The sequence below is a fragment of the Morchella sextelata genome (assembly GCF_020137385.1).
Source record: "Morchella sextelata strain SCLS chromosome Unknown scls_8, whole genome shotgun sequence".
Lineage (NCBI taxonomy): Eukaryota > Fungi > Ascomycota > Pezizomycetes > Pezizales > Morchellaceae > Morchella > Morchella sextelata.
In genome coordinates this window covers 159,944-173,582 of record NW_025408623.1, presented here as the reverse complement: position 1 = coordinate 173,582, position 13,639 = coordinate 159,944, and the positions used below count along the sequence as shown (strand labels likewise).

The 13,639-nt window shown below is 44.8% G+C and overlaps 2 protein-coding genes across 2 annotated transcripts; one reads left to right on the top strand and one right to left on the bottom strand.

Moving 5' to 3' along the window:
• Window positions 1-1,952: 1,952 nt before the first annotated feature.
• Window positions 1,953-3,391, bottom strand: H6S33_012279 (uncharacterized protein; the record flags this gene model as incomplete). Its single annotated transcript, XM_044843981.1, has 3 exons — window positions 1,953-2,629; window positions 2,735-3,292; window positions 3,346-3,391. 3 exons carry the CDS (start codon window positions 3,389-3,391, stop codon window positions 1,953-1,955), a joined length of 1,281 nt encoding a protein of 426 aa, XP_044694928.1.
• Window positions 3,392-13,184: 9,793 nt separating this feature from the next.
• On the top strand, window positions 13,185-13,349 carry H6S33_012278 (uncharacterized protein; the record flags this gene model as incomplete). The annotated part of the gene is made up of 1 exon (XM_044843970.1): window positions 13,185-13,349. The coding sequence occupies one exon, from the start codon at window positions 13,185-13,187 to the stop codon at window positions 13,347-13,349; it is 165 nt and encodes a 54-aa protein (XP_044694927.1).
• Window positions 13,350-13,639: the final 290 nt, after the last annotated feature.

Below are 13,639 nucleotides of genomic sequence, written 5' to 3'. Positions count from 1 at the left end.
AGTTGATTGGGTTCGTTTGGGTGTTTTTAAGGAAAGTATATTCTCTTAATTCTTTGCAATACGTTCATGACGAGTAGTGCTTGCGGACTTGGGGTTGTTTCTTCGTGTACATTACTCTTTATATATTTCCAAATCACATATTTTCCGAATACTACAGCACAGTACATGGTGAGTTGTTCCAAGACAATTCAGTAAGAGCCGGCTTGGCACCAGGGTTAGGTGTCAAACTCAGCTGTCAGTGTCTACCACACCTCTATATGCCCCTATATCTTCGACTAGTGCTCATTTCAAGACATCTCTCTATTAGACCATGCATGAGTTCGGAACAGCAACGGCATGATGTGGATGTTCTGGCTGAGTATTTATATAAAAGCCCTACAACCCTTGTATTACATGTGATTCGCGTGGCCTATTAAATAAGCCTACAAGTACATAAGCTGTTACTGATACAGCATCTTTGATAGGACTTGTGCGATTTACAATCCCAAGGAACTTACAACTAGTCCACCCAGCACAGTCCAGGGTTGGACACCCACTTCAATCACATCTTATCACTCGACCCAAACAACGCCAAGACAATCAATTGATAATCGTCCAGCACCTACTTTAACAACCAATCTCCTTATTCTGACCAGACAATGATTTAGCGCTGGATTTATGGCATTACAATACTTTTTACGTTCTTAATGTTACTGAATACGTCAATTCTCTATATTTGATGCTTCTTTTGAATAAAGGTAATTGGTATACACTGGTGATAGAAGGTTAGGCCTGTGGGATGTGGAATGTCAGCAAGGTATGCACCTTGGAGTGGTGAATTAGCAATGTTGATATACCATCAACTAATTATTAACTACAGAGACACGTCTATGGTCCAAGAATATATTGTAAGGGTTTAACTGAATTCAAAGTGTAGTAATGTAGATATTAGGCTACATTTAAATTTGGGTCCGCCTTGGATCATTTATCAACGGATGTGTATGATCAATCACAATCCTGACTTGGATACCAATCATGTTGCGTTGCAACGAGACCCCAACAAATATTTCAAGAGCCAAAGCTCAATACCCCTTTTTGTTTTCACAGTTCGGAGAGATCGCAATTCACAACTTCCAAATCACTAGGACTTCCCTGTTTGTAAACTTCTCGGCACGTGATTGGTTATATAATTTACATGAATAGTTCCATTCATCGTGTCATTTCGCGCCCGCAAACAGTTACATATGTAATTGTTGACAGTGTACCAACCAATACCAATAGCCATAAAACCCAGAAAAGGCACCACCGTCCGTTCCCTATCCCAGAAAACGAAACAAGAAAAAAGCAGAACTAGATATCAAGCTAGAAGAAGAAACCATTCCTGGCCAGCCAAGGTGGAGTGGCCTGATGAAAAATTTAACAGATGGAAGTGATGTGAATCGTGTCAATGTTATAGAGGTAAGATAGTAAGTAGTAAGCGAAATAAGGAAAAATAAAAAGATAACCCAGCCTGCTCCGTAAACCATGCGCGTAACGAGAATCAGATGGAAAGCAGTGTACTAAATGAAAAAGAAAATCGCTAAAATAAAAAAAAGGTGGGGAAAACGCATAGAGAACCCTAGCTAATAATGCTATCCCCAATACACACCACTCCATCGACAAAGGAAATTTTTGTTCAGGGTAGTATGAGAAATTAAATAAAAAAACTAAGCACCTTGATGTAGACAGAGAGACGTTTGAGCCGCGGCTTTTTCAGATGGTATAGATGCAGAAGCCGGGAACGCCTCTCTTCCGCGTCTGATTGCTTACCGAAAAAATCCACGAGTGAAACTTCCATGTTTGGTTGTCGGTTTGCTCAATTACGACAATCCAAGAAGACAAGTAATAAGAGAAACTGAAATAATGTTTGCGCACAGCGGAGTGGAGTGGGGTGTCGATTGGTTTGCACACCCCTTCTTTCTCTTTTACCGAACTCACAGTATCCTTCGTGGATCCAGTTGGCCGATATCTGCGCTAATGGCCTTTCCGTCGAAAACCATTTCACTTATCAACTTCCCAGTGGCCGGTGCATTGTTAATACCCCAGCAACTATGGCCCGTAGCCATCATGAGGCCTTCAGTTCCCGTTTCGCCGATCAAAGGTCCTCCATGGCCACCCACACTTAGAATTGGTAGGTAGCAAGCTTGTTTTCTCGTTACCCGTCCAAGTCGAATATGGTCCGATATAGAGCTGACCTGAGCTATCAGGTCATCACATCGATCCTCATCAACTTCCACGTCTGCGGTCGTCTCGGGAACCTCCACTTCCATATCCCCTTCGCCACAAACATAAATTTCATTATTTGGGCGTGAATATATCTCTGGAGATACCGGTGCCGCCTGTATATTCCGTGATGAATGATACCGGTATGATGGAGATGGTGGCGTAGGAGGAATAGTTATCTCGGTGAACAAAGCATAAGCCGAAACAGGTGAGGCCGGGGTAATGGTAACACTGTGCGCTCGTAACCCAGATATCGGCGCAGAAGGATAAAGTTTTGAAGTCCATGGTCCTGCTGCAAGAATGGTTGTTGTAGACGGAATTGTATGTATTTCTTTCGTCTCACGATCCTCATATGTCACTGATTTTACCTTTCGACGAGTACTACGGCCTGACGAAAAAGAACCCAAAGATACCGACGAGAGCGCTGGGGATGGTGGACACGATAAATAACTATTGGCTTCTGATGGAGGAGTAATTGGGGTGGGCGATGGACTGGCTTCAGCATAGTTAATGTCTTTAACAGATCCGATTATGACCTTGACGCCTCGTTCTTCCGCAAGATGAATCATAGCCATCGTGAACTGATAAGGGTGCACTTGTGCTGTTTCCTTACTTCCTCCCATCTTTTCATATCCCTTAATAAGATCTGGTAGTATCCAGTCTAGGTCTTTGGGAAGCGCACTCCTTCCTCCATTGGTGACCTTCCTCCCCTTCTCCCCGCTCCTCTTTCCCAACGACATTCCAGTTTGTCCACCTAATCGTTCCAACTCAGTCCTCCCTCGGCCCGTTGCTTCCAGATTTCCGCACGACACTTTTCTGTAACCCCAATTCTCTTCACCACCATGTTCCTGTGCCAAATCTTGATGTAGCTTAAAGCTCAGGGGAACAATATTGTTTGGATATGCCCATACTGCAAGAAGACCTCCAGCCTTTCCAGATGCTCCACCAGCTATTCTTGTAGCCTCGATTACCGTGATTGAATGCTTTGATGGATCGTAGGCAGGATGTCTTGTCAGGTAATATGCTGTCGTACAACCAATAATGCCACCGCCTATGTAACCAGAATTTAGCAACATTGGGAAATTAAGAGGAAATTTTTCTCACCTATTATGACGATCTCCTGACGGTCGGTACCCTCCATGACAGTCATTTTCCGTGCTGTTTTGCGATGTTCGTAGCTGCTAGAAACCGTTTGTATAGATAACTGCTGAGAACGATAACAACTTTGGATAGGTAGAGCTGTCTGTAATGGAGATTGTAACCGGGTCTCCGCGTGCACAATGATATGCGGGGTGGGTGGGAAGGACGCAGTTGAAGTAGTATATATGGAAACTAGAGAGGGAAATCACCCAATGTACGTTACCCGATCACACCGCTTTCCTGCTAGCGCCGCCTGATTACCCTGAATTTTTGGCCTCTAGCTCTACAACAGGCGCAATGAGCTGATGGGCTCAAGTTGCCTGACCTACTTTTGTAGAGTACAGGTTGTCGCACTAACTTCTTATATATTTTTTATTTTTTAGGATTGCCGCAAAAAGTGGGATGGGTGGGTAAAAATGAAAAGTATGATGATGTGGAAGGAGGAGAATAATAAGGAAGAAAATCTATGAGATTCGGTAGATTGCGAAACCCGGAGATGGAATGGAAGCCCGTTTTCCCGGAAGCTGGGAGAGTTTTTTTTTATTTAGTTTTTTTTTTTTTTTCCTTTCTTTTTTTCCTTTCCTTTTTTCCTTGCCTTTTCCTATCCCAATCCCGTTCTCTTTCGCTATTCCTTTCTTTTATCTTTCTTCATGTTTGTCTCGAGGCTCGGAGGTAAATGGTGCGACTCACTCAATGGCAGCCAGACAAGCAGCCACGAAATCCACCTGCAAGAGGAAAGGGGTTAGCTGCAAACTCTTTTGATGCCGAAGGATCCTGATGCATGGAGCACTCAGAGGCTCGTGAGATGTGAGAAACTCTGCATGCGTTTTTGGATACTGATCTAACAAATCTCTCCCACAATCAAACGCCTCCATTGACCGCTACTGCGTTTACGCTTATCGATCTCAGGTGGCGTTCTCAAAGAGGCTTGCGACGTGATCCCGAGCGCGCATTCAGAGACACACTGATTCTTTGTAATGGACTGGGGAAAATCTCGGCCGATGCGTAATACCAGAATTAGGAGTTTATGATACGAGTTCTCGGGAAACGAACAAGCAAAGTAAACCAGAGGGGTGGGAAGGCTGAATGAAGCCGGATTCGAACGGATGATTTTTGACAGCTGTACAAGCAGAAACACAACCTCAGCTGTGAATGTATGGCGTCGAGGCAACAAAGTCCCCTCAAAAAACGACCCACTAGAGCACGTCCAGCAATATTTCCAACCTCAAGGAACGGGCTCTAGAAGTTCCACACATAACTTCCCAGTTGTGACAACCACGGATGACTACAGTTTAATCCACATCTACTCTAACTGACATCTCATCCGTCCCTTGTGTACGGCAAACTTGAACACCGAGATAGAGTAGACGCATAGCGTCCCGCAGCAGCCCTACCAGAACCATCCTTTGTCACCGTCGTCTTTATGGATCCAGAGTGCCGGCGCGAGAGAACACCAATGAAGATCTTAGAAATCAAGATATTGCTATGGTCTGACCCTGCATCTGGTATAGGTGCACTGTGCCCCGGATGGAATCTAATATGTACCAGCCTTCATATCTGAGGGAAAGAGAGAAAAAAAGGGCCACCTGATTATGGCGTGACTTTTTTCCGTTCTTACCCCCCCTTAGCCAAATTTCTTTTGCCCGGTGCTCTGGATTTGTGCAGTTTATTGAAATTTGTGGTCTGATTTTTTTTTGCCCCGCGCGGTTTGAGCTATCATCCCTGCTCCCACTCCTCCCCAATACGTACATATCTACACGAAAGGATATTCGGAATCTGCCTCGGTCAAGGCCATTTACAAGGGATATTTTATTGGGGTATTAACACTAGGGATTTATCGGCAGCAGGCTAAGTCAGGATGTTTTTGACAGGCGATGTTCCTGGATAACCATGTATGAATGGATCTTAAACGCGCTGTCTGCAAGGTATTGCTCAAGTGTACCAGATGCACGGCCATCGGTGAATGGACCAGGAAATACCTCAAAATACACACTGGTCTGGAGGATTCTCCCAACCTTACCCTTTGGATCAACTCCCGAATTTTGGTAGAAGATTTCTTAGGTTTCCCGAAATCCATAACGATATCGGGAAAGTGAGACCATGTTAAAAGGGCTTACAGGGCGCAGGTTTTTGCGGTGGGTTGAGGTTAAAGTTATTACCGAAAGGGATTAGAGATAACAGTGCCGCTGGGAAGCAGTTTTTCTCTGGACATGTCGAGACCTTGCATTCATGTTCCCAATACTGCTTCTGCAGTCATAGTCTGATATGATACGACAGTGTTATTCCAGAGTTTCTCATCATGATCGACACACCCCCATTATTCCATTACCTGGGGAGCTGAAAAGAGTACTCGTATGTCGGAAATGGAAAAACGTGGGCCAGGCATAGATTGCGGACGAGTCTCCGCAGAAAGGAAGGTATTGTGGAAGATATCTATGTACAATGACGTTCATGAGTCCACTACCTTCCATAACTATAACTATCCTCATGAGATACAACCATTTATTATCCAAACATCAAAGTCGCCGGCATCGTATCGTAGCAAATTACCACTTCAGACCAAGAAACGAGAAACCATCACTGTCCACCTTGGTTCTTTGTCATGGTTCTAGTCGTACCAGCACAGTTTACCAAGCGTCAATGGCACCACACATTTCGCCGGCGCAACGAACAAGAGCTCACTAGAATTGCCGCAGCTAGTCATATGGAATGTTGGAGAAGATAAATAGACTCTCAATCAACTTGCTTTAGGCGTCATACGCGCATGGGTTCCCGCCTTCTTACTAGCTGCTGCCTCCCGAATTCCCCAAATTTCTTCCCCGCCATCGAGTAACATCTCCATCTTACTGTATCGTAGGGTTCTAATCTATCGCGAATTGATATGAGGTGGGACCAGCACCTCCCCGACGGAGTGCGTAATAACACAAAAGAAAGGACCGTAATAGGATTATTGGGTTATATAATTATGCCCAATCTAGGCATGAACTAGCTCGTGACTTGGAGCCTAGTCCAATACGACATGGTATATTTTATCAACCAACCGAAGTGCACAAATTGCGAATTGATGCTTGCCTGCCGGCCCGTCGGGCGAACAATGGAAAGCTTGATTTGATATCAAGCTAGCCAAGTAGTAACCAACAAACGAGCTAACCTAAAACAATGCCAATCATAAAATTTCCAATATATAATGGAAATAGCTCTGTTTATAAACAGTGGGGGAGGAGAGGTTTCATTATCTCCATATGTTGGCACCAACTATATGTACCCTTCATGTAGTTATTGATCCTCAATCGGCTGGACCTGTCATCTTTGGCATATATGTCGTTGTAAAAAGAAAATTTCAGAAAAGAAATTTCCTCCCGAAGATCGAATATAAAGAAAGCGAAAATGAGATCGCATACTGAGCGGCTACGCTACCCAGATGCAGCTGCAAATTGACGTGTACGATACGATCCGAACTTCTGGACGTATGGCCGGTTAAACCAGTTATGTCTACCGGCAGCGGATCCGTGTGCGATTTGACAGTAGCCCTCTAAGCTCGAGTTTACCTTGCGCTCGTCAGTGGGGGTTGATATGGTCAGTGGGGGATGAGAGGATTACCATATAATATCAAGGTTGCTCGCCCCAGTTGAACAGCTGATTATCAAGTCATGTCTATATATTGATGTGGTATAGATGGAACTATTATGAGCATGATATGCATGTTGTCAGTCCTTATGCACTAGACGGCGATCCTTTTCATTCGGAGATCTGCGTAAAACACATTACCAGACGGTCTGTCCGTCATCAGGTCATACGCTTTGATAAATATCTGGTTTCAGGCTTCAAACCATTCCAAGTCCAAAATGCGAAACTTGGTTTTAACACCGTCCCCCGTCTGATTAGAGTACCACCCAATGTAGCGGGCTCGGGAAGCAATGCCTTTAGAATAGCGGGGTTAAGTTTCCGGTAGTTGTCTGCTGACTTCGCTTGGCAGTTGTGGGTTCCTGCTAATGATATTTATGGATTTTGTGCACCCATGCTATGCTGCACATGCTGTCGACGACTCTTCTTCCTTTTTCCTATCAAAACACGTCAGAATATAGAAATGTTGGACGGGGCTTTTCTCCCAGAGAATATATTCAATGGATAGCAAATTAAACCCTTAAATAAAAAATGATTGACTCGAAGGGTTAGTGATCAGATTGCGATTGGCATGCGCACTGAACCCATTGACCAAATACGCAGTCCTCACAGTCCTCACAGATTGTGCCAGAGAGAGAATCTTGACAGAATGATTCTGAAAGTTTTTATCTATTTTCTCATTGTTAGCTCAATTACGCTCATTTATAATACAATGGAATATTACGTAGGCACCGGATGCGAGTCAGAATCCATGATCCATACCTAACATTATTTAGGCAATTATTCCACCACAATAGCATTGTTTCATAATTACCGCGTAGTTTAGAGAACGACGAAAGCCCCTTTAGACTATTCTCAACGAACTAACTTGATTTCACGTATATATCCGACCTGGGTTCCAGGATTAGATATATGCATGCCCGCTTTTCCTTCTGGGGAGTTAGACCTTTCTTCTCGAGGCTATTCTTACCTTAGATCTTTTTAAGAAACCTTTGATACCTGTCGAGGTCGGCTTCAGGGAACATGCAGGCAGCTAGCTGAGATTTCAATTTATACGAAGAGCTAGAGACACACAGGCTTACTACATGTAACTACACACCAGTATCATATCATCGGGTATGTACCAGAATACCTACATCCAGGTTTCGAGCTCTAACATCCGGGAATTCGGGTGTTCCTCGGTACACGGTCATCCTCGGGACTCCCTCCCTAAGTAGTGCGCATTGTGCAAGAGGTTTTTGTTTGAGAGTGTGTAAACCAGGTAGTGTCTATAGGACGGGCATGCTTGATCAAGCTCACGGGGGTCTCCTAGCTTGTCTCGGGTTTACGTAAGCATAATATAATAACTGGTCGAATGTGATCATACATTCCAGTATCCTAGACCGACCTAACAGATGTCACAAAACACGTACCTGCGTTCACCGCAAGGAGAATGGATCGATGTCCGTCAGTATTAGTATCCCGTTCTTCTAGCTCTATTCCTAAACAGTCTATTAAATGTTGGCATTTTCCCATAATAAACTAATCGGTCAAGCCTAGGTTGGCGATTAGGAGATTGATTTAGATCAGATAACGGTCAATAATTGGTTAGTATCAGGCATATTTTTGGCTTCTTTTCCCCTACAAGAAATGTCAAACTTGTGGCGCTTTAAAGGACGGGTACAGTCTTTAGGTGTTTACGCCTAAGTGAATGTAGGTACAGCCGTGTCTAGGTAGTTTTCGGAGCTCCCTATTATAGAAGACAACCAAACCTCAACAACTCCGAAAATACTGTTATTGGCGCTAGGATATCAGTATACAATAGGAAGGAAGCTGAAAAATTGACCCCGTAAAAATTGCCACAGAAACTGGGGAGCTTACATGATAATTCAATATAGGACTATAATTAGTGCCTATTTTTCTTCTAAAGGAATCCAACTTTGCTCCCCTCCAGTAGCCTCGCGGATCACATGACCAAGTTCTGTAGAGTTAAGTAGAAAACCAGACCACATAGCAACATTGCAGCTTATTGTTGGATGTTACTCTTGAAAGCTCGACTAGAACTAGAACGGAACCAGCCATTCCCGTTTCTCACTCGGACGGTTCCCTAACTTGGAAATGTATTTTTTTGGCGAAAAAATGATGAGAAAACCTCTTGTAGCGTAGATTACCTTTCTACGTTAGCTGTCCGAACGTGAGATGGAAACGCCGGTATGCCTAGACCAATTAGCAAATACTCAACACCTCGTGGAGTCGTCATAAGAGCCATCTGATATTAAAAAGATCCTCTGATAACATACTTTAGGCATAATACCTCCGCCATTCTTGCTGCGTAATTCGTAATTTCCGGCGCTTAGCACCGAGCTCAACAGCAACTGCACCTCAACGGTCCTGCATCCGAGTGATATCCAATGACACAACCCGCCCAATGTCGTTGAACCCCTGTCCAGAAACCCCCCCACTTTCCATCAAGCCCTGATCTACAATCATATCAATTAGTTATTACCCTCCCAACTCCGCATCGAGGCTGTCCGTCTGACATGCCGTGGGGGCCGCGGCCGGCCTAATCGGGACCAGCCAGACGTACACCGAGATTAGAGCATGGCGAATGCGGCTAATTCTCCGGGATCGGTATCGTGACTTTCTGCGTGCGCGATATTATAAAGAACCTCCCTCCCTCCATCGGCCACCCATTCCCGTATGTGCATGTGTCTGCGGGCAGTGAACACTCGAGGTAGGTCGGGAGCCATTCCCCTCCCCTCACCGATTGTTTGCAATATAGTGAGGCGAGGCTGGGACCGGGCCCAGATAGGGCATACGTAGGTATTATATAGAGCATGACTAGAGTAGCAGCTAGCTAGCTGTGGGCCCGAATGTGTGCGGACGTCATAAATCTGTAACGCGTGGATCATGTCAGCCAACCAGCCGGCCGGCAGTTGGTGGGCGACAGATCACATAACAGGAAACTCGCTGTTGGGGGGATTGGTTCTGTGGGACTCGATCACCAGCCTTTGTGTCTTAAGATGCGGTATTCGCCGCTTTTTTTTTTTTCACTTTGGTCCGCTCTGGGCCCATAGTGTGGGCAGGCTGGGTGGGAATGGCGCTGAGTGCTGGGTGCTGGAAAGACCGAGGCTTGCGGGCATGGGAGGTTGATCAATTGAGTCAACCAGTGTTTGAGGTTCCGCACCCCACGTAGAGCACCCGAGGCAACGCACTGCCAGGGCGGCATAACCGAGAGCCGCGCGCGGCCTGGCTTTTTGTCATAGAGTATCACTCGCGCCGCTGTCATGGCGGGCCGCATGACTCGAAGCTAAAGGTAGAGATTGGTAGATGTAGGTACAGTAAGTTGTGTGGAATTTGTGTTCGGGCTTTTATCATGATGGCACTAGCTTGGCGGATGAGGGCGTCTTCGGGACGCTGTAATCCAAACCCGAGTGATAATCTATGAACCTATTTAAGTCCCCTTTGCCAAGTGCGTTCGGGTATGCTTGTTAACAGATAGTTCGACATAGATATGATAGAGAAAATATTCATAGTCGCAAGAGCGCAGCTTGAGGGTCGATAACGCTGTTATAATGGAAACACTTGGCTGTTTTAATTTAGGTTTTCGTCGTCGTTGTTAATTTGGACTTTAATGGCAACGCCTCAAACTTTTGACACGCCTAGAACTACATACCTGACTGATTTCTCTCCAACAGCAGTAGCAGTGTAGTTTATGAGGCGGCTTACACTTGATCGAGGCCAACGAATATTACATTTACATGGTAGAATTAGGAAATGATTCATATTCGGCGATAGCTGGGCCACGAGAGGACCAATTTTAACTCAAATGTGCTAATTCGTTATATGATGAGGGTGCCAAAAAAAAGGGCCTGTCACCACCCCTCCCCGGGGTTCTTTACTACATGTCTTGGCGCCCAACATGCCCTGCAGCCTCTACTACATGTAGCCTATAGAAACGAATCAGTGCTGCCAGTGTAATAGTGAATGCATTAATAAATGCATCAACAATACATCGGTTAATGAACCTTGAAACGAACGAGTAAACGAATCGGTAAATGAACAAACAAACGAACCAGTAAACGAACCGTGAAGGGAATCAGTAAATAGATAAAAGGGGGACAAGTGGCATAAAATATAAGTACATATATTTAATTTTATAGTCTGTGGCTACAAAAGGAATCGAACCTATGGTCTCTTGTTAGCTGTTTGACATCCCACCACATTGACCATATCATACATGTATTTGTACAGTTTTAAACCTTATTAATCCTATATACATATCATCTATGAAGGGGAAGCATCAGTAAAGACATCAGGAAAGGTGTCAGGGAAGGTGTCAAGAAAAGGTGATATGAAACGTGCCAGGAAAGGTATCAGTCAAAGGCATCTGGAAATGTGTTCCAAAAAACCTACAGGAGTAAATGCATTAAATGCATCAATTGATTCATTTACAAAAGGTCTCGACCGTAAATGAATTAATTGATGAATTTACTTCATTCGTTTGTGTGGGTAATGTGTCAATTGATGCATTTACCCCGGTAGTAGATTGATTGATTGATTGATTTAATTGTATGCAACCCGGAGGTTATGACAATACCCCGGTAGTAGAGAGCTGGCAAGTGGGATATTCACATGAAAGAAAATACATGTAGTTCATTGGCAAAAGGGAAATCAATTATATAGAAAAACAAATGAACTAAATACAAAAGAATAAACGAATAAAACTATATACAAAGGAAAGAAAAGCTATAAGTAGCTACAAGTATATAGAAAAAAAACTACGGATCTAAAAGAAACCCTAACCCACCAAAGATTACAGAAACCGTAGCTTCGCGGTTCCCGTTTCAAAGATTTAAAAGGGGGGAAACGGAGAATAAAGCCGTGTTCGTGAACAGAGGGCCACACAGCTAAACTTACAGCTGTTTTTACACTAGAAAACAGGACAACTAAGAAAGCTTCTCCTCCTTGCCAGAGCAAGACACGAAAGCATGCAAGCGTAATTTGTAAAAGAAGAAGAGAGAGGTGGAGTTTGAGCTGGATTTATAGTGGGAGGAAGACCATGCCCAGGGTAAAATTGGCCGCTGTTGCAGTAAGGGAAAATGGCAGATATAGTTAACAAATTGCCAAGTTGCGATAGGCTTAGCATAGATGAGATCGAGAGAGTGAATCGAATGTCGAATGCCAGGTGAATTGCTAGCTAGTGTTCCACTCAGGTTATAATTACTGTCATATAACTCACACTCTAAAATTATGCAACCCTTCAGCTTTTTGCACTCAGCGTTCAGGTATATATCGGGAGCATTGCGGTTAGCAGATTTGGGGACATATCATAGCTAGGCAGTACTGTGTACGTACCGGATATTACGGGGTTCAGCTTTCTACTACTCACAATATCCCTGAATATGGTCTCTTTGCAGGTTTGAGTGTGTAAACGCCCTGAACTATAGTTTTGTTTAGCACAGACACCCATACATCAATCGCCCATTCTTCATCTCTGTATCGTGATGTGACTCTGTATATTCTAGCAGTCAATGATACTATTAACATATTACTCCAACACGAGAAACACAATATCAATCAACCATGCAGATGCACGTACGTACCCCGGCAGTATAGATGAAACCTCTACTCGCTCGGCGGACGGTATCATTTCTATCCCCTGTAGGAAATCCGTATAAAAGGCAGGGATTGAGAACCATATCCACCACTGATATCGGGGTGGAGGGAGCTGTGGCTTCCGTAATGATGATTTTGCTCTTTTAAGTTGGTTCTGCTCCTTTTCGAATGCTAGTCTTGGAGTGGCGAAGTATTGTTTTAGCCTGTATATAGGTATACCACATAGCCAGATTCAAACAGCACCTTCAACCATGTCGACCAGCAGAACAAAGACATAGCGAGCCAGGGATTTCGACGGCTCCACTCACTGACTCCCTATATGCGTATCGAAGCGGAGTACAACCCGGGCAGTAGCTTGAACAAAACATAGCTAGGAACACCCCCATTCCTCTTTTAAGCATAAGGCATTGTCCGCAAACATGGACTCTAGATCTTCACCCAAGGACCAAGCTGCATAGACACCTCTCATCCACAGTATCGGCGACGGCGGTAGTCGAGCTACCAGACTGATGACCCCGCGGCTTGTCTCGACCGAAGCTCTCGCCGTTAAGATAACTAACAGTAGGTACCCGGCTACGCTCATGAGTGTGTACGATTACCGTACTATACACATAGCGGGTGACCCAGCGCCAAAACCGCTGTTACGAGAGTGCCAGCCCCCCGTAGGTGATCGCGAGGTCTCTGGGGCCGGGACTGCTCATATATATGATGTGAACGGCCAGAGGAATCGAGTTGGCATATTTTAGTGGTGCTGGAACATAGTGTGCGTATAATGAATTAAAGTACGTAGTCAATTCCAGCGGGAGAAGTGATATCTAGATCTGCGGCACCGGCACCGGCACCACAGATCTCTGCCGCAGATCTCGGCCGAGCCTCGTAGATTACCGGTACGTGCGAGTGATGGGTTGTGACCAACCTACCCGTACCGCAACCTACCCGGTGCCGGTCCCGACGCCAACTGCGACACAAACCCCGGCTACGGTGGGATGTATGAGACCTACATAAAGCCGCAGATCTAATCGACACTACAAACGGT